General features: G+C 38.8%; 1 protein-coding gene across 1 annotated transcript; it reads left to right on the top strand.

The window, feature by feature from the left end:
• The first annotated feature begins 1,209 nt into the window (after positions 1-1,209).
• TWF1 (twinfilin actin binding protein 1) lies at positions 1,210-19,982 on the top strand. Its single transcript, XM_015627886.3, has 9 exons — positions 1,210-1,288; positions 4,463-4,540; positions 7,061-7,239; positions 8,383-8,478; positions 9,784-9,888; positions 14,327-14,452; positions 14,647-14,797; positions 15,201-15,322; positions 16,845-19,982. The coding sequence occupies exons 1-9, from the start codon at positions 1,264-1,266 to the stop codon at positions 17,013-17,015; spliced, it is 1,053 nt and encodes a 350-aa protein (XP_015483372.1). The 5' UTR covers positions 1,210-1,263; the 3' UTR covers positions 17,016-19,982.
• Positions 19,983-21,066: the final 1,084 nt, after the last annotated feature.

Here is a 21,066-nt window from a genome sequence, read left to right as displayed (position 1 = left end):
GCCTGGTCCATTGGGTTGGATATTCAATATGCCCTCTCACAGCACTTCCTGTGTTCTCTAGCTGAATAGCACCCCATAAAACCTCCTAACTCTCAGGAACCCGAAGGAATCATCAGCATCAATGCCTCCAGCATGCACATTTTGTCTGTGGAGTCTCAATCTAGACCACAGCACAGATTAAAAGTGCTGACTACATGACAACAAAGCGATTTTTAAAGAAGCTATAGAACCCATCCTTTTATTGTTAAGAGGATGGTGCTTCTCAACCCATAGACAGATGAGCCTGAAAAAGAGCTAGCAAAAGCAAATTTACTTTCAGAGCATGCTTAAATTCATGACGCAGGAACTCTTCCTCAATGGAAACTTTGAAAGAAAAAGCTGAGGGAAACTATACCAACAGCTTGAAAAGGTATAAAGAAGACTTTGGCCATGCGGATAGGGCCCTGAGAAGCAGATGCATCCTTTCTAAGCCTGGATGTACTTTCCGTGCCTTGCCAAGACAGACGACTGGCTCAACCACCAGATCCGCACTGAAAGAAAAGAAATCTTCAGTTTCTGTTGGTGCAGTGCCACCACGTATGAAATACTGCAAAATGAACAGAGAAAGATCGCCTTGTCAGGGGTAGGGGCCTGAGCTGAACGAGCTCTGGGTCTGGGCTCTGTTCCCCGACTTGTGGGCTCTTTGTCAGGGACTGTTTAGTCCGCAATATACAGTATATGCACGCAGCTGCTGTCACACACACCTGATGGCTCCTTCTGTGCTGCCCCAAGCTAGAGCGACAGGTCTCCACCACAAGCTTCTACAGATGAACTAAATTCACCTCATTTTTCAGTACTCCTGTTAACAAGCAACCCGGGCCGGGGGGCACATGTCCCTTCCTGCCAGGCAGGACTGACCGCAGGCTTCGCGCCGGCGATGCCCGCGGCGGGTCGCGCTGCAGGCTCCGGGACAGCAGGTGAAGGGGGCGACAGAAAGGAGAGGGAGAGCAAAGGGAAGAGGGCAGGAGAGAGCTGCGCCCGTCCCCGTTGTGTGCAGCACGGAGAGGAGGCGCGGGGCAGGGCGGTACCGGGGCAGGGACAGGGGCGGCCGCTGCCCGCAGCCCCCGGCCCTCAGCCCGGCGCGGCCCGGCCGGCGGGGCCCGGAAGGCGCGGCGCTCCCTCACGGCCGCTGAGTGGCGGCGGCGCGTCACGTGCGCGCGGCCGGGCCGGGCTGTGCCGGGCGGGCGGGGAGGCGGCGGCGGCGGTGCCCGGGTGCGGAGCGACATGTCCCACCAGACCGGCATCCAAGGTACCCGCGGGGCTTCCCCCGCACCTCCGCTCCGCGGTGCCCGCTGCTTCTCGTGACAGCCGGCGCCGTCTCCGCTGTGGCCCGGCCGGCCGGGCGGGAGGCGGGCGGAGCGCCTTTCCCCGCGGGTCGGGGCGAGGCGCGGGGGCAGGCGGCCGCGGCGGGCGCTTAGCGGGCCGTTCCCGGCGGGATTGTCCCACTGCCGCGTTCTTTGTTTGCTGCCGGAGGAGCCCGTCCTTTGCGCCGCGGGCTGGCGAGGGGGAACTGCTGCTGGTTTCGTCCCCGGCGGCCACGGCTCCTCGGGATCGAACCCAGAGCTCCGTTCCCAGTCAGGCGAAGACTGCGGGGTTTATCGTCCCGGTGAACCGCGCCTGTCCGCCCCGGAGAGGCAGGGAGCCCGCCCGAGGAAAGTGCTGGCTGCAGAGCCCCATGAATGGCGGGCAGGGCCCGCCTGGGCTCAGGTAACTCCTCCAGGGCAGGTTTTCCTGCGGTGGCGGAGTGAGTGCCGAGCCGGGGGCTGTCGCCTGCTCGGGGTCGCCGTAGCGAGTTTGGGATGGCTTGGACAGCACGGGAAATGCCGAGGGTCGCTGCCGGGTCCCTTGGAGCGAGAGCCAGGGGTAGAAGCAGGAGCCCTGGCTTAGGAGAGTTCACTATAAAGCCCATCGCTGGAGGCCACAAAAGGGAAAAGTATGTGGGAGCCTTTTTTCCCCGTGTTTCCAGGCCTTGGAGGGAGCGAGGAGCAGTTAGAAGGAGACAGCGTATTGTTTCGCAGTATTAGCAGCTTCCCTGAATCACAGAATTGCTAAACAGGGATTATATAGCAGGATTAAGGAGGGGTCAGGTTTTACCGTCTGCATTTCTGCAATCTGCGTGTTCGGTGACTACTACCACGTACTTTGCCTGCACTCCGATATTTATTGTTGAAGGTGACTTTTGTCCCAGCCACGGCAGCCCTTAGCTGCTCTTCTCTGTCCATTTTTGTCCATTGGCTGCGTGTGGTTTGCACCCTTTTCCCTCTCTTCTTTTCCTTCTTTTGCATGCCAGTCTTTGGTCTTTTTTGCAGCTTCTGGTTTTAAGTTCTTCAACCTTTCTCAGGCTAGAGGTGCACCTGGAATAGCTTTTTTTTCCCCCAGTCTGGGGAAACCTGTTAGTTAGTAACTCATAATCCCTTGTTCTCCCGGCGATGCTGGCAGGGGAGGAGCAGAATACTCTTGCTTATTGTAAGCAAAAGCGTGGCTAAGCCTCTTCTGCAGCTCTGCTTCGTGTCTGAGAATCATTTGTCCTCTGAGGAGAGCTGTAGGGAACTCAGCAGCTTTCCTGCGGGAACCTGCCTCAGCAGGCACTAATCAGGAGTCCTGTTTGCAGCAAAGCATCAGCCTCTGCAATTTGGAAGAGGAACAGCTCTACTTGTGCCATTGCTGGCACTAACTACAAACAGGCTACTGTCACTCATAAACAATTACAAGATTTGGCAGCATGGGCTGCTTTTTTCTGGAAATAGAAATGAAGTCATGGGCACAGTGATACGTACCAGGCAGTTGCTAAAAGGACTGGACTTTTAAAACAGGCCAGTGCAGAAAAATACTATAGGAGCTCACAGAATGCACTGACTGGGGGGAAATACAATCAAATGGTTCTGCAGTCCTACAAATACTTTTAAAATAATATTCCCTGCAAAATATGTGTGAAATAAGCCCAGATTTTGATTCTGTGACCCTCTGCTATGCAGGAAGTTTAAATAGAAAATAATATCACTGTTGTGAATTTAAAAACCTTCATGATGAAAAAAGCCCCATAGATCACTTGAAAGTGAGCTGCTTTCACAAGTGCCTCAAGATATTTTTTCAAGAAACTGTCACAGTTCTTGAATTTGTGTTGAGACTGCTGCATTCTGGTCTTGTTTCTAGTGTTGAAATGAGAGAATAAGGAACAAAAGGATAATAGACAAGAGGAGGACGAAGAATGTTCTGGGGGAACAAAAAGTCTAGAAAATGGTGCAATGTTTGGTTGCTCAATGGAATGAAGACCAGCAGAGATGATTAGAAAAGCTGTCAGCAAATTATGTGTGGGTCTGCACTGGTTGGTGGGAAGATGACAGCTGGAATGAAACTGGGATTGAACTGGTAACCACTGCAGTCCAGTTTGTTTTACATGTTCTTTTAACATGCCGTTCTGGACTCTTAGGATGGCCCTGGCACCACTTGGACAAACAAAAATGTAAAATGTTTTGAGTATGGGCAGTAATGTTGCTGGATACCATCTGTTCACTTGGCCTCAACCTGACTATAAATAATCCATTTTATTTGTTTCCTGGTATGATATTTGTTTTGCTGGTGCTATGCTCTATCCTATGGGATTACTTAAAGGACTATCTTGTAATAAATGTTTTTCAGTAACTCCTTACAACCCTCTCTCTCTCTGGTATAATGCACTGATCTGCACTGAGATTATTTAGCAGAGAAGGTGAGATAAGAATGGTCTACATGCAAGTCAAGAACAGCTCTTCAGTGTGCTTAGGGAAGCGAGTCTGTCCTGTTGGTAGTGTGGTGTCAGTGCGATTTACAAACATGTAACAATATTTTGGTTACTTTATAAATTCACTATAAAGTGATCCTGTTACAATAGGTTGGGGCTTGAACAGTGTTGTCAACCATAGAAGGAGATAAGGCAGTGTGAAAGATGAGCGATGAGTGGCAGCTTTCACTGGTACTCTGCAGAGGTGATCTCAGGAAAGACCATCACTTTTGCCAGACAAGCTCTAACATTTTCCTGGCAGGCATAAAGTTTCTGTCTGAGAGTTTGTACTAAGCCTGCAGACTTTGTGATGCTGCTGTAATTTGAGATGCGTCATATTTTTATTGTGTTGCTGTGTTAGCTCCGAAAAATGAGATTGATGATATGATGTCACTTTTAATTTTCATAATATTGAAAATAATTTGGTATGCTGGAAAACAGGGCTGTTTCGTAATGTTGCCGTTCATCTTTGTGTGGCATGCTGATGGTTGGAACAGTAGGCAGCATAGCAGCAGCATCACTCCTGGGTTCATCTTTCTGTCCAACTTTGTAGCAAAGGGCCAGTTGTATGTTTTTCCAGTGTTGTTCTTACCCTCATGAATATTCTTTGTCCTAGGGAAATGAAATGCGTTAATTTGATTACTTTTGTTTTCTCTTTTTCAGCTAGTGGAAGTGTTAAAGACATCTTTGTTGGAGCCAGAAATGGACAATACAGGCTTTTAAAAATAGTCATTGACAATGGTTAGTCAAATTTTATTCTTTTTTTTTGGTTCTTTTACTAGTTGTGTTATATAGTTGTTAAAACAACTATTTTCCTATTATTTTTTAATGATTTCATGTACTATTGTTTAAAAAAAAGAACTCTGCCAAACTTAATGTTGCTAAGGTTTTTCATATACAGAAGGTAAAATTTTAATTTTGGTGATCTTATGCCTTTTTATTACAATACTCCTGTATTTTTGCTTTTGAATTTTCCTTCCAAATGTAATGTCATGTTTTACCAAGAACTGCTGTGTATTTCATATGGATATTATAAATAAGCTTATTCTTATCTCTGACTAAAGAAAGAGTAGAGGAAATGAAAATTTCCACACCTATGTAAGCATTTGGACACTTACACAACAACCAGTCAGCTTAGATGTAACTAAGATGGAACTGTAAATTTTATCTGCCTTTTTAATCAGGGTATATCAGCATAAAAGTGCTACATGTAGAAAGTCCTGCTAAAGCAGATGTTTAAATAGTAGTCTGGCTACATAAGAAAATATCTTTATAAGTCTGTAACTATATTTAAATTTTCAAAGTTAAAACTGTTTTTTAAATCTCAACATATGTGTATAAAGAGAAAATTACATAATTTCAATCAGATCTTGAGTTTGATTTTTGAACTTCTTGGCAAGGGATATAGGCTGCAAACATTGAAAGACAGAATATATAATTGTTATATTTTTTAATAGCAGTGTTGGTTGGTTGTATAGGAGATTTCCTGGTTTAGTCCATCTTTTCAAGTATGTCAGTTGTCCACTTTGAAGTAGTTTGTTCTAGTGTTCTACAGCACACTGAAAATCTGTTAGCTGGAGAAAGTTACATGTACATACATACACAGACACACTTCTATTGTTAAGTAAATAACCTAATGTTACCTTCTTTGTGTTTGCTTTACTTAGGAAGTGTTCTGATATTTTAATATAGCTTTCTTTAAGGGAATACTAAGATTACAGGCAGGACTTGTGATAGTCTCTGTAGCACAAGGTAAATGCTGACAAACCATTGCTATGAGGATTTTTTTCCCATTAAGCAAGGCAAAACAATATGCTTTTGTGTATATGCTACTTTGTAATATGAAGTGAAGCCTAGATAAGAGATACAAATTGAATACTTTCCCTATTTTTCACTTCCTATTTTTTCATTTTTGTGTGTATGTATACATGTGTATACACATATATATAGATATAAAAACATATATATATATAGGTATATGCATTTCAACTCTGTAAGAAGCAGAATCCAGTCTTTGGTAGTATTTTCTGTAGTTCAAAAAGAAACCTGTAAAAATCCCAGGACACTGGAAGAAGAGCAGTTACCTCATCTGTCTTTAGAAGCCTTACACAACAGATAACAGCCAACAGATAATATTCAAATTGGGTTTTGCTAATCTGACTTAATAAGAGAAGAGATTTGCTGCTGGGCATGAAGTTCCTCTGGCTGAATCTTAAATCCAAGTGGGTATAAACCCACCTAGAGTTCACAAATAGCAAGTACATACAGAATGCTCTTGGTTTAGCGTGCAATTTCAGGTACTTAGCATCTAATTCAAAGAAGGCCCAAACACCCTTGCCCTGAGCTGTTTGTGGTCTGTGAGTTACTGTGGTGAATGCTTTGCTTGAAGTTTGCTGTAGAGGCATCTGTGTGCTGTTTTACTTTTGTCTGAAGTTTTATAAGTTAGGCCCTAGACTCTCAAAAGGTGATTTGTGTACTAGCTGCTATGATGGTCTTTAAACTGTTGCAGGACCTCTCTTCCACTTGTGTGGGCTAGTATTTCTTGGGGAACTGATAAATGTTTTGTAAGACAGTATACTAACACTTTCCTTTGGAAACTGAGATGTGATGTATAAATAAGAGAAGAATCTTGTTGGTACAGCTGTTCACATAATTAAATACCATTGAAGTATTCTATACAGATTTAAGCCAATTATACATAATAAACAACTTCAGTCATTTAAAGGGACCACAGCTATGAAGTTATATTAGAAAGAGGTTTATCTACTTACATAGTCAAGTTAGTGATTAGTACAAGCATATTCATTCCAAACCCTTTTCACTGTATAACTGGGTTATTGTCCCCTTACAATGACTACAAACACTAATATGTTATACCAAGAGCATCAGTAATTATAATTCTAAAATTTGAAAGTTTACTCCTAAAGGATTCCAAATTAAAAAATAAAACAACTATTAGAAGACAGTTCTTATTTCTCTTCCATGTATGCTATGGTAAAAAAACTAATACATAGAAGCATGTGACTTCCCAACTCAGTATTTTCTCAATCAGTATTTTGGTTGAAGTAAGTTAGGGTTTGAACATACACAGCTTTTGTAAGAATTCACCCACTTTTACACTTACTCCTCTTGTGTTCCATACTTCTGGGCATAATTATGAACAACTACGTGTCCAGTTAACTTCTTGTGGTAATTATAAATTCTGACAGATAGTATTTAACTGCATTGTTGCTAACCTCTAGCTTTGGTTATTGGTTTTAGAGCAGCTTGTTGTGGGATCCTCTAGACGGCCAGCTGGATCATGGGAAAAGGATTATGATTCCTTTGTCCTTCCCCTTCTTGAAGACAAGCAACCATGTTATATATTATACAGATTAGATTCTCAGAATGCTCAAGGATATGAATGGATCTTCATTGCATGGTCACCTGATCACTCTCCTGTAAGTAACGGTCATCAGGGGATTCGTGTTAATGAATTTTCAACTGTACCATTTGATCTGAATCCAAGTTATGAAGGAAAAGGATTTTGAAGAATGAAGCATTCTCCAACCTCCCCCTACATTCCCAGAAGAAAACTAGGAAGATGTTTCTTTAAGATGACTAAAGAGCCAATCAGTAGGTCTAGATGGAGTACAGCTGATCCAATGAATTTTATGCCTGACTGGTGGACACAATACAGTTTTTTTTGCCCTGTTTGTCTGTCCTACTGTCAGTACTTGAGAAAAAATTATGGAAGTATATAGGACAGAAATCTTAATGGGTGCTCATATAGAGAAGGATTATAGTATGAGCTCAGGCTGTTTATTCTGTTTGGCTTGCTGGCTGTCCAGCTGGCACTCATGGATATGTTGTGTGCCCCAGAGTACACTGCTTCTTAGTGGTTTGCGAGAATGGGAGAGGACTGAGGTTAGAATTATGGATTCCTAGGAGAAACAAAGATGCAGGTTCTAGGAATGTGAGATAAGGCAAGGCAGAAAGCAAAGCAGTTCCAATATTCCTACTGCTTTCACTAGCAGTTAGGAAATAATAAGACACCGAAAGTTGATGTGCACAGAGACAATTATGTGGAAAAGGTGAGATATTGTGGAGAGGATAACATGATGGTGAAATAAAATGGGAAGGTGGGACTGCTGGGAGAGGAGTAAGTGACTATGTTAGATCAAGTTAATAGGGAGCAAACATAATTTTTCCACTCCATAGTTGAACCATAACTATCTGGAGTCACTGTCAAATCAAAAGTAATAATGAATTATTTCTAGTCTGCCGTTTGCTGTCTGTTGTATCCATTAGTACACAGACCAGATGACAAAAGATTCTAACAATTGTGTTTTTTTCCCATTTAAAATTAGTAAAGATTGATTGATTTTTTCCATTTAAAAAAATGCTCATACTCCAACTAAGGCTGCAATTCAGTTTTGAAGTTACTTTGATAATAATACATAGTATTATGACCTTGCGAGTTTAGTAATATGAGTAAGTATCATGATTCAGAGATCTACAAGTTTATAGTGCTGTTTCAACATTTAAAAATATTAAATTTTAAAAATTAAAACCCAAAAAGCTACTCTTTTATTATATTCTAGGTTCGTCAAAAAATGTTGTATGCAGCAACCCGAGCAACGCTTAAGAAAGAATTTGGAGGTGGCCATATTAAGGATGAAGTATTTGGAACTGTACAGGTATGTTTTTCTTTCCAAAGTCAGGACACTGACTTTAAATACTGAATATAGTGGCTGATGTTATTAGTATGAATGTGGGTTGTTTATGGTCTTTTTGGATTAAGGAGACAAGAGTTAAAAGCTATGTGTATTATTCCAGTGCTAAAAGTATATTTAAGCTCATTTGAACAAGTTAATAGGTATAGTTAACATCATCAGGCTTAGAAGTCCTTGCATCAAATGGTTATAAAAACTAAATAACTTAAGAGTAATAGGCATATCTCTTAATCTCACTGCATGAATCCTCTAATAGAATGGAAGGAGTTGAAGGTTTGATGAAGAATAGAGGAAAAAAAGCTGTGAAAGATAAATGGGCCATTGTGGTAGACATGAGATTAATAATTCTATTGCTTACTGAGTAAATAATTTGTTGTATTTGTCATTAACCTGTCACAGAGGCTTCATTATCCTAACAAACATGTTAATAAAATTCTCTGAAGAGGCTGTATTCTATATATATGTGTGTATATATATATATGTGTGTGTGTGTATATATGTGCGTGTATATATATATATGTATATATATATATATATATATATATATATATGTATTCCCTCTATATATAGAGGGAAGTAGATAACTGACTTGCTGAGAGGGTTTAGTGGTAGAGGTCCTGTTATATTTTCTTGTTTGTTCAATCAACCAGTCTCTAACCACCACTTGCACCAAACCATCAGCAGCCAATGTAATATATGGAATTTGTGTCTAGCCCTACAAGTCTGAACTTCTGTCTCAGTTTTGAGAAAGGAGCATTACATCTATCTTACTGTTGTTTCAGAATAGGCCTGGGACACACGGAAGATGAAACTGATGTAACTCACTTTTTCCAGGCTCTTTATGTTACACTTATATATCTATAAATCATTGGTTTCAGTATCTTTATAAACTTATTAATTGCTGCTGGCCTTAAATGTTCATCTGTGTGAAAATCACAGCTTCTTCAAGGTGTTCAAGTTACTGATCCCACTCAGGATCTTGATCATCAGCATCCAGTGGATTGCTTTGTCTTTATTTTGTTAAACCTAAGGATGGTTTGGTTGCAACCAGCTCTGTTATTCTGCTGGAACCCTATTACAATTCCACCTGCTAATTCCTTGGATACCTCTGGGCTTCAGAAACAAGACATAATGGAATATTGGAATATTAAAATAAAATAACCATAACTGTACAGAAGGCAACTACTTTTTGCAATGCTACATAGAAAATCTTTGAAGAAAAGTTCTGTTCTAAAAAAACCCTGATAAATACTGATATTGTGCTTTCAGGATGATGTTTCACTGAATGGATATAAAAAATATTTGATATCACAATCCTCCCCTGCACCTTTGACTGCAGCAGAAGAGGAACTTCGACAAATTAAGATTAATGAGGTACCTAAAATGTCTTCAAGCATGTTTGGGAAATAGTGCAGAGTTCCAAATGTATTGTAGGGAAATGTAGGGTAAAAAAAGACAGAACAGAAAATGGAAAGTTTCAGGAAGTGTGAGTGGATGAGCACATAAATATACTTAATGGGTTGAAACTGCAGGATGATGATGGCTGGAGTTGAAGTGGCGTGAGTGATCTCACTGAGTTTGAAAGGCCTAGTTTCCAAATCAGAGGCCTGGCAACTGCAGAGCTTAACTGTTGCAACTTCAGCTTTTTCTATCACTGGATGTCCTCCTTTGTGAAGGGTGACCTGGCACTGGCAGTGGCTGCCCAGGGAGGTTACGGAGTCTCCATCCTGCAGATATTCAAAAGATGTTAGGACAGAGGCCTGGGCAGCTGGCTCTAGGTGGCCCTGATTGAACAGTATCGTTGTACAAGGTGCCCTACGGAGGCGTCTTCCATCCTCAGTCACTGTCCACATGTGATTGCCCCCATGCATTTCCCATGGTGTCAGGAATTGAAGAAAAAAACACATAATAGCAATTATTGCTGTGAGTGATTGCCAGGAGTATTACAGCAGCCTTATTCTTAGATGAAAGCTACATAGTTTCTGGTACCAGTGAACTTGACTTTAAGACTGAGAGGAAGGGAAGAGAGTTCCAGTAAAAATAAAACAGAAATCCAAACCAAATAGCTGATCACTTTAAGAGACTGATTTACTTACGCTACAAACACTTCTTAGAAAAATCTCTATCAAAGGCCTTTAACCAAAAAAATTGTGATTGCCATCTAGCTAATGACGGAAAAGTTTCAGAGGATTCTTTTTATCACATTTTTCCTTCATTTGAACACTGTTTATGTCAGATGTATATTAAAATAGGCCATGTGCTGAACTTATTTTTTCTTTAGACTGTATGTTAGAGCTATGGTACATGTATTTGAAGTATGTTTTATTTCTGCAGCTGGATACCAGGCAGCCATTGTGTTAAATACAGCTGTGTATCTTCTATGTTTTCACTCTACTGTGCTTTTGCTGCAACTTTGTTGTTTATTGACTTTTTTCCCCCAGTGGTGTCTTTTGTTAGTGTTCATGCCTGATTTTAACAATTCCATGCAGAAATACATTCACCATTATTAAATATTGCATTTTACTGCATCAGCTTTTGGAATAAAACAATAATGAAGTAAAACTTCTGTGGGATTGGTGATCACTTCTGGTATTTAGTGTATGTACTACATAAAATGTGTTTAGAAGCTGATTCACGCAGACTGTCTTTATGTGTTCTGAAATTTCAGCAGCACTACCTTTGCTTTTCAGGGACACATGAATTGTATATTGCTGCCATTTTGGCTTTGTTTGAAACATCTCACAATACATGAACTTGCATCATTTTTCTCTTCATTGTTTCCACCATTACGAAGCCTGTAATTAGATGTAGAAAACTAAAAGCTTTGCTTTTAAAAAGTTTTCCATATATACTCTTTCATAATTACCCTAAGAAATATTTTACTGGGCCAGATCAAAAGATCACCTAGTCTGTTGTCAAGAGAACAGCAGAAATCTAGGAAGGATGTAGGAGCAGGGCAAGAAGGCCATAATTATGTAAAAATGCTCTATTGTTGCCTCAGCATTTGCAGGTAGGGAACTTCCTGTACAGAAGATGATATCTTACTATACAATTCTTCTTAAAGGATTTTTCATCCATCATCTAGTCTTGTCATTTTTATAAATCCACATAACAGGTTTTGTTGGTCACAGGTCCTGTGGCAGCTATTCCACAGCTTGACAAAATGCTATGTAAAGAACCACTGACTGTTCTCTAGAATCTCTAGTTTATTCTGATACCCTACAGATAGTGTGGCAAAGGCAGACTTTCAGTCAATCCTCAGTTTCCCCCTCCCCTTAGATAAAGCCCTCTGTATCCCAGAATGCCAGCCATATCCTGGGCTGCATCAAAAGCAGTGTGGCCAGCAGATTAAGAGAGGTGATCCTCTCCCTCTGCTCTACTCTGGTGAGATCCCACCTGGAACACTGCATCCAGCTCTGGGGTAGTCAGCACAGGAAGGACATGGACCTGTTAGAGTGGGTTCAGAAAGGGACAAAAAATGATCATGGGGCTGGAACAAATTCCTTGTGAGGAAAGGCTGAGAGAGTTGGGGTTGTTCAGCCTGGAGCAGAGAAGGCTTCTAAGGGAAATCTTAGTGGCCTTTCAGTACTTAAAGGGAACTTATAAATAAAGGGTCAGATTTTTTAGCAGGAGCCTGTTGCAATAGAACAAAGGGAAATGGTTTTAAACTAAAACAGGGTAGGTTCAGATTAGATATGTGGGCAAGAATTTATTTTATGATGAGTGTGATGAGGTACTGGAAGAGGTTGCTGAGAGGTGGTAGATGCCCCATCCCTAGAAACATTCAAGGTCAGATTGGATGGGGCTCTGAGCTACCTGACCTGTTTGAAGATGTTGCTGCTTACTGCAGGGGGATTGGACTAGATCACCTTTAGAGGACCCTTCCAACCCCAACTGTCCCCTGATCCTGTATCCATGGACCTCTGTTGTATTCCTTATCAGTTATCTCTTCCAGGCTGACGAGTCCTAATCTGGGTAGTTATTCCTCCTAAACAAGGCACTCCATACCTCTGATCCTTTTGCTTTTCTCTGCAGTTTTTCCAGTTCTGCTATATAATTTATGAGATGGAGGGATGGGGAAGCCAGATCTGCATGTGGTATTCAAGATGCAGGCATGTTACTGATACCTACAGTGCGTAATAACGTGTTCTGTTCTCTACTCTTTTTTCTAACAGTTTATAACCTTTCATTTGTGGGTGGGGAGTGTTCGGGGTTTTTTGTTTTGCTGGGGTTATTTTCAGATTTAGACAGAATGGCATGCAATTTCTTGCTCCTGAGTGGTAGTAGACTGCTCAACCCCATCACCATACAAGTAAAAAAGAGGGTTTTTTTCCCCCGTGTAGATTTGCATTTATTCACAGGAAACTTCATCTGCCATTTTATCCCACGCTCAGCAGCCATTACTACCTAAATCTTAGTGATGTGGATTTAAATATTCTTAAGTGACTTAGGTGCTTCTGTTCATTTTCTTGTATCTGGAGTTACACTGGGTTACTCTCTTCCCTTGTCTATCTCCACACTTCACGGCTTGTTTTTAAGTTTGGAGTATTTATTTTCTACCTTTATTTTAATATGGTTTCTAGAGTATGGTATTTTATTATGGTTTATTATTTTTGTGATGCCTCTTTTATATTTGTCAGTCAGGCTTTTGTGCACATATATATTTTGCAAAATATTTTTTCTATAACCTTGTTAATAAATTTATCAATCTTTGTGCAAAGTAAGCTCTCCTCCTGCTTTCTTTTCCTCTTTCCTTGTTGCTGACAAGCTGTTCTTTAAATTGTGAAGAATAAGTAAGCGTTGCCACAAGTGTTTGTTTTTAACTTTTTTTATCAGTTTGTTTCATATTTTATTAGCACTTTTTTTTTAATAATGTTGCACATCTTCTAGTTGATAGATCTAAGGCCCACACTTTCCATTTGGTACACTTTTTTCACTTCTGCAGCTTCATAAGCAATGTTAAATGTAATTGTGAAACTTTAAAAGGAAGTGAATATATTCAAAAACTAGTACTTAAACAATAAATTAAGACAGAAGAAGACTGGAGGCCAGAGCTCATTTTAAGAGAAACTGAATGAATATTAAGATAAATATTCTTGAACATCAGCTTTTAAATAACTGTTCTCTCAAATAATTTGACACTAACTGGATTATGAACAATTGTCTAGCTTGTCCTGGATTCTTCTTTTTTTTTTCTGCTTTTTGCTAGACTTTCTAGAAGTAAGAAATTAGGATTTTGTTTATTTGTTGGTTTTGGTATAGGCTTTTTGGGGGAATATGTTAAAAAAGAGGGAGAGTAGTAGCTTTACTTTTCATTTGAGAAGATCAATTTGTCTCATCATTTCTGTCTTCCTTCAAAAATTTTGATTACCTAAAAATCATATCTTTGTTTTGATATAAAATTTTTCAAGCTATAACAAAGTTTATAAAGAGTGTTTTCAGTTCATAAGTATAACACAGCATGTGAAAATAAAGATTTTTTCCTGGATTATTGTGTCTCTATACTAGATTTTAACTTGGAACTTCTTCATTGACACTTGAACCAGTTCCCCCTCTGATGATTTTGTTGCTCTGCTAAGCCGAGTTTTTTCAGAGATAAGAAATTTTGCAGGCTAGCAAACAAACATGACCTGTAAATTAAAAAATGCAAATCTTTTGAATGTGGGGATGATTTCTTGGGGTGGTTTATTCTTGGAATAGCTACTGCTAACTCTGTGTAACCATATGGAATGCCCTGTCAGTCATTGTATGAAACCAAATTAAAAGAGATTAAAGAGGTTTCTTTTAACATCTTGGCTGACCTGTGTTCCAGGTACAGGCAGATGTTGGTGTAGATACCAAGCATCAAACACTGCAAGGAGTAGCATTCCCCATTGCTAAAGAAGCTATTGAGGCTCTGGAGAAACTGAAAAATAAGAAACTCAATTATGTACAACTGGCAAGTATAAAATATTTTAATTATTTTTAATAATGAGTGTAAAATAGATTACCCACATATTAAACAATGTGTGTTGATATAGTATGCTGATAAATTACCATTTTGAATTAGATTAATTCAAACTTTTTCCATCCTGTCATGTTCTCTGGTTTGTTTTTTTGCATTAACTATATCCATTTTTTCTTTGTTTACAGCAAATTGATATGAAAAATGAAACTATTATTTTGGCCAACACTCTTGATACTGAACTTAAGGACTTGCCAAGAAGAGTTCCAAAGGATGCTGCGCGTTACCACTTTTTCCTGTATAAGCACACACATGAAGGAGACTACTTGGAATCCATAAGTATGAGAAAATTTCTCAGTATGAAATTTTACAACAAATTTGTTTCAAATTCTTTGGTAATTTTGAAACAGAAAGATGTGTCAGCTTGATCATAAATTTCATATTCATTTGGTTGTGAAACGGTGAACTTGTGAAGGAGAATTCTTGTGTTTGTAAAGTAGTGAGCTATCCCTTTTGATTATGAACACCCATAAATGTGAAAACGTACAGATACCAGCCATTCTCTTATCCCCTGTTTGAAATTAAACATTTGCTGAAGTGAAAAAGATCCAGAGTGGCACTACATACTTTGCTTTCAGATTGCATAGCTGATTTCCATCGCCTCTGCTGTAAATGATTTTATGATACAACGTTTGATAGAGTGCATTTATGGTCTGATTTGTGTCGTTTTCTTTTCCTGCAGTTTTCATCTACTCTATGCCAGGTTATACCTGTAGTATACGAGAACGAATGCTCTACTCTAGTTGCAAAAGTCCTCTGTTAGAAATTGTAGAAACACAGTTGTGGATGCAGATAGTTAGAAAGGTAAGTGCAGTGGGTGTATGGGTATTTCCCCCATTCCTGTCTTCCCTTCTTAATGGAAAAGTATTAACTGTGTCTGTCACCACCTTGTCTAAACAATGACAAGTGTTGTGTAACTTAGTTTGTCCTGAACAGGAAATAATTGTTGATGGATTGTAGAGATACAAAGTTAAATCATGGAAGTTCTACTCTGTCTCACAATTTCTACACTTTTATCTTGAACAAATATGTGCATCAAGGAAGCATTTGAGAGTACTTTGAAGGACTTTATAGAATTAACATGATTTCTCATTCAAAGTTGTGTCGTATTTTGGACCACAACACATTTCTGTTGTCAAACACTAAATTCCTTTAAAGCCAGTGTTAGGTAGGGATTTTCAACATAATTTCAAGCTGCAGTTCTGAAAATTCGAACTGTTATCTCAGGAGTCCTTGATGGGACAAACAAGCATTTGCAAGTAAGCTGATCTTTTCATGCTGTATAAATTTTGCTGCAATGCAAAAATATGCTTCTCACCTCCTGAGCAGAGACCACAGAAATGGTCCACTTGAGACCTACAGTTTCTTTTTTAACACTTTTGTGGAAACTTAGTTTCTGTGGACATTATGTTTACCTTAAAAATAGCAGAGTTAATACTAATGCTTTTTACTGAGATGACATGAATTAACTAGATTTTTGCTATGTCTACTTGTACGTAATTTTTTTTCTGAAACTGCCTTCCTACAACAAAATTAAAGCACACGTGACTCCTGAAAATTCCTGCAGACAGAAATTTCTGAAGCATGTACTTGGAACAGCAAAACTGGGGCTGGCAAGTCTGTCAAGTGTTACGGTTGGCAGGGCATGAAGTGCTGAATGCTCAGCAGAGCAACGCCATTTCTAAATTATAAATTCCTGCAATTGAAAACAGTGGAGTTTGGCTTGAGAATACTATTTTCTTTCTATTTGATTTCAAAATCTCTAGATTTTGAAAACTAAACCAGTCCCCTCCATTTTGTTAATTATTTTAGCTTTTCCTTGCTAAAAACCTGAATACTTGTTGAGTGGCAGTAGCCAGCTAATAATACACACTTCTTTATAGACTTGCCCCTCTTTCTCAAGAGATAACAATATTGTATGCATGTTGCTTATACAGTTAGTGTTTAAAGCATGTTATAGTGAACAATTTTGATTCTTAAAATCTGTAGATACTTAAAATGAGTAAATAAGCACTAGTTTCACATGGAATGTGTTCTCCTAGTTAGTGTTAACAGGTACACTGCCAAAGCTTGGGACAAAAAAAATTCCTTGGCACATGTACTGTTTAGTTGTGCTTACATTTCAGGAAAATAATTAAGTCATACTTAATACTGGTAAGAGTATAGGGGAGTCTCAGAAAAATGATCCAAGATTTCTCAGGTCATTAGGCACAAGTTTTCATGCTTGGCTTTGAACATTATTGCACATTTGGCTTTAATATAGTATTGAGTTTCACCAAAGTTTCTGAATGTTTTTGACTTTGAGTATGATGTTTTTTTCTTACAGATTGAAATAGATAATGGTGATGAGTTAACTGCTGACTTTCTTTATGAAGAAGTACATCCAAAACAACATGCTTACAAACAGAGTTTTGCTAAACCGAAAGGTCCTGCAGGGAAGAGAGGAATACGAAGACTGATTAGAGGTCCAGCAGAGACTGAAACACCTAGTGATTAGAAATTGTGTTTGTATTTGTTAAAGTATTTGAGTAAGAAATGGAATTCTGGCTTTTGGTAATGAACTGAAATCATTCCATTCATAGATGCTAGGGATAAAAAAAAAGCTCTTTTTACTCTTCTCTTTTCTGACCTCAACACTTTTTATATTGTTACATGATTATATTTGTTGACCATGTTTTATGACATATAGAAGAGATAATTATTTTAAAGCTAGAAAAGAAAATCTAAGCTAGTGCTCCTTTATTTTGATTTGGACTCATTATTTAATAGCTGCACATGACATCATAAACTTTGCATAAGACTATGAAGCCCATGTATTCTGTGGGTAAGTCACAGCTGTATTCTTATGCACAGCCTGTTAAACCTGTAAGACTTTCCATGTGAGAAGAGATGAAGGACTACATAACATTGTCCCAGATAAAACTTTGTATTTCCTTGTAGCACTTATTATGGACAATAGTAAAATAGAAGGTTGTCTTTGGATTTTGACAGGATGCCTTGCTGGATTTTGTTGTTTTTTTTTTTGTTTTTTTTTCTTGTAATGGAAAAGATAAACTAAAATTAGTTGCTGTTCAATTAATATAAGCATTCAGGAATAGGAGGACATTTTCCTAGGCAAAAACTTGGTCATCTCAAATTTAACTAATTTCATGAATTATCTTTTAAAGAAATCTGACATAAAACACCATAGCTTTTTCAGACTTCTCTATCACTTCTGTTACATATTAGGTACTGAATGACCAAGTGTAAGGTGATTAAAAGTCCATGAGTTACATTATTATTAGATTATTAATCAATAGATTATGGATCTGCTTTCAGAGCAATATGCCTGAAGCATCTAATAAGTAACTAATTATTGATGCATTTAGATCTAAAAATGTGTAAGTCCAGTAAAAATTGAAGTAGCCTTGCTTCATAACAGTGAGTTATGCTTAAGGTCCTACTGTGTTTGCAGTATCAACTGCAATGTCTGCTTTCAAGATATTCTGAAAACTACTTTTCCTAAATATTTGAACTTCAATAGTAACTTACATCTGTAATTTAAATCCAACTAGGTCTTGAGTAACTGCTGGCAGCAAGCTCCTAGTTAGGATTTTGTGGTTTTTTCCCTCTCTTCCTCCCTTCTTCAAAATATCAAAATCAGCCAGAATAATCAAGTCTAAATTTGATTGAACTGTAAGTAATGTGTTTAACAGGAAGAGGAAAAGTAGATTATTTCAGTAAGTGCATTAAGGGAGAATTAGATGTGGAACTCAAGTATTGGATCACCTTAAATATTTAAAACTGTGTGATGAAGCAAATACTCATGAATAGGTTATATTCCCAGTGAGGACTTGTGTTTTAGTGTCTTGTATGTGACCTTTGTGGTTTTTGAGTTTCGTTGGTTTTGGATTTTTTTAAATCTACATGAGAGTTGCCAGCTTGGTTCATTGGATATTATTGTAGCTGCTGGATATAGTCATTATAGAGCTGAATTGTGTGTTTACCTGGTGGAAGATGGACTTTAACCTAGTTTTGTAGGGAATAATGTTTTGACACTAGTGGTTCCTGACAAAAAATTGTTTACTCTATTATTTGGCTATACTAGCTTGCTATTGACATCTGAATTGCACTATGTAATGTGAAAGTTGCAATATTTGGTTTTACTGTGGTTTTTTTATATGCAGCAGCAATTTTACACTTCAGCATTTTAATTTAATTTTACACACTACATCAGTCCAATTGAATAGCTCTTGATCCTCAGCTAATCTTCTGCTTGCCCTTAGCTGTTGTGTTCTTTTCCTGCTTCTTGCCTTCTCTCTCTAGGGTAAGGAGCTGATCTTCTAAGGGTTTCTTGTGTATTATGTGTCAGGCAAGTGTCACTGTTTTTTCAATATGGTTACTGTGTGTGCAACTCATTGTACACTGTAATTAAATGTATTTTTAGATTAACTCAGAATATTTGCAACACATCTAATTCACTTTGGAGGTTTTGTTTTGGTTTTAAGGAGTGTAGCATTTAAAAATTACTGCTTGACGGTTGTGTGAATTTAGTCGAAGTTGAAGGAAGTTCAGCTTCTTAAGACTAAATGTTTAAAATAATGAACAGCTTGACCTGATAGGGTTGTGTGCATGTTGTGGGGGTTTTGTTGGATGTTTGTTTTGGGTTTGTTTTTTTTCCCCTGTTATTTTGGATGATTTTTGTTTTGTTTTTGTTGGGTTTGTTTTGTTTTTGTAATCCTTCCCTAGGCAGATGAGAAGATGGAAAACTTAATCTGGAAGACGATGAGAGCTGGTTAAGTGATTATGCAAGAGCATTTATGATGAGCTGCTTTAGAGTTCAGCCCAAACCAGACATTGTAAATTACCTTACGAGTCAGTCATGTCCTGAGCATGTCTCCCCCTCACCTTTCCCCAGAAAGAGAATTGTATGAAGTCTTGCACAGCTGGCTGCTTCTCCAGGCCTCTTGTAGCTATTCTCCTAACAGCAATAAGTATCTGTTCTTTTTGTAAGATCTATCATGTTTACATCTACATAGTTGCCTCCACTTCTGTTTATGAATGTTTAGAACCAGTGCAAAATGTGGGCATTAATCAAAGTTGCTCCTTTAACTGTCTCTGGTCATTAAATAATTGAAAGTGTCCATTCAAATTGTTGTTTGGGCCATAAAGCCCAAAAGCAATGCAGCTGCTTGCAGTTAACTCATAAGCTATTAAATAGTTCATTAACAGAACAGGTAATTATTTAATAAATGTTTATGTTGCAAGTTAGGGAATCTTGATCTTTTAAAACACTCCTATCAAAGATTAAACTAATCAAGGTAAAATTTGCTCTGTTGCTCAGATAGACACTGTAAATAAAAAATTTGTTTATCAGTGTGTTTATGTGTTCAATGAAAGCCACCTTCAGATGCTAAAATTAATGAAGTTTACCTTATCTATTTTGTAATTTACTTTATAAATAAAGATTGATGCTTTAGCTTGGTGTTGTCTGAATCAGTCTCTTTGTAATAGGAAGTTCTCATGGGACTATAAAGTGACTGCAGGGTGTAAGAAGAGAGGTGAGCAGAAACAGAATTCCTGGCTTTTGCTATTAGAGAAAAATCACTGTTAGGAACAGCTACTTTCCCATTGCTTTATGGGAGCAGCACTGAGGGCTCCATAGCAGGATCCAAGGAAATTGGATCCAAGGATCTCTTGAAGTTTTTGTGCTTTCAGTAATAAGCCTCTTCAAAAATTTCTTCAATCCTTTTAAAATGCTGAAGTAGTTGACTGGTGATTGAACAGTTCAATCTGCTCTCACTTGCTCAGCATGAGCTACTGTAATGAAACTACTTGTAATGTTGTTCCATTAACACTTTGTCTAAACTGAAAATAATTTGCTTGAAGACCTCCTCTTGCCCTGGAAATTCAAGATGAAAAGAACATTTAATGGCTTAGCTTTTCTCTAAACTGTCCTGCCAACACATCCCCCATGGGGAAATATTTCTGATGCAGCAATTTTATAATTGAAAGAAGAAAATCTGAAGATGTGAACTAGGACTGCAGAGAATAATTTTAATGCCAAATGCTAACTATAATGAGAGCTGTAAGAGGAACAGGCAGAAGGTAGGAGGAAGGAATAGGCTAGGCCTCTATGTACCCATGAATATCAGAAGCAATTTTATTTGCCTTTTGGTCAGTGGGTGGTAAATAAACCCCCAGCTGGAACACCCAAATAGAAAGATGAGGCATTTCCCATTTCAGTAATATGAAGTGCTGGTGTGTTGGCTCAGGAGTCAACTGGACAAACTGATCAAAGAAAATTTATAATAGAGTCTTAATAACTTAAGGAAGACTGTACACCCTTTCTAAAGTTACTGAGTTGCAAACTGTACAAAGCCACTTTATTCCAATGCAGTATCTCTAAATACATATCCCATTCTTGCTTTTGTTCCTCAGCAGCCACTTATGGGTCATCCCAGCCCAAGGGCTGTGCAGACACCTCTGCTCTGGCACCTAACAGCCATTCTCTTACTCCTGCTGTAGGCAAGGGGAGAACTCTTCTCCTTCCTATGTTTTCCTTAAGA

Source organism: Parus major, chromosome 1A (genome assembly GCF_001522545.3).
Source record: "Parus major isolate Abel chromosome 1A, Parus_major1.1, whole genome shotgun sequence".
Lineage (NCBI taxonomy): Eukaryota > Metazoa > Chordata > Aves > Passeriformes > Paridae > Parus > Parus major.
Note: the sequence above shows the minus strand (reverse complement) of the source record. Positions and strands in the feature narration are given on the sequence as shown.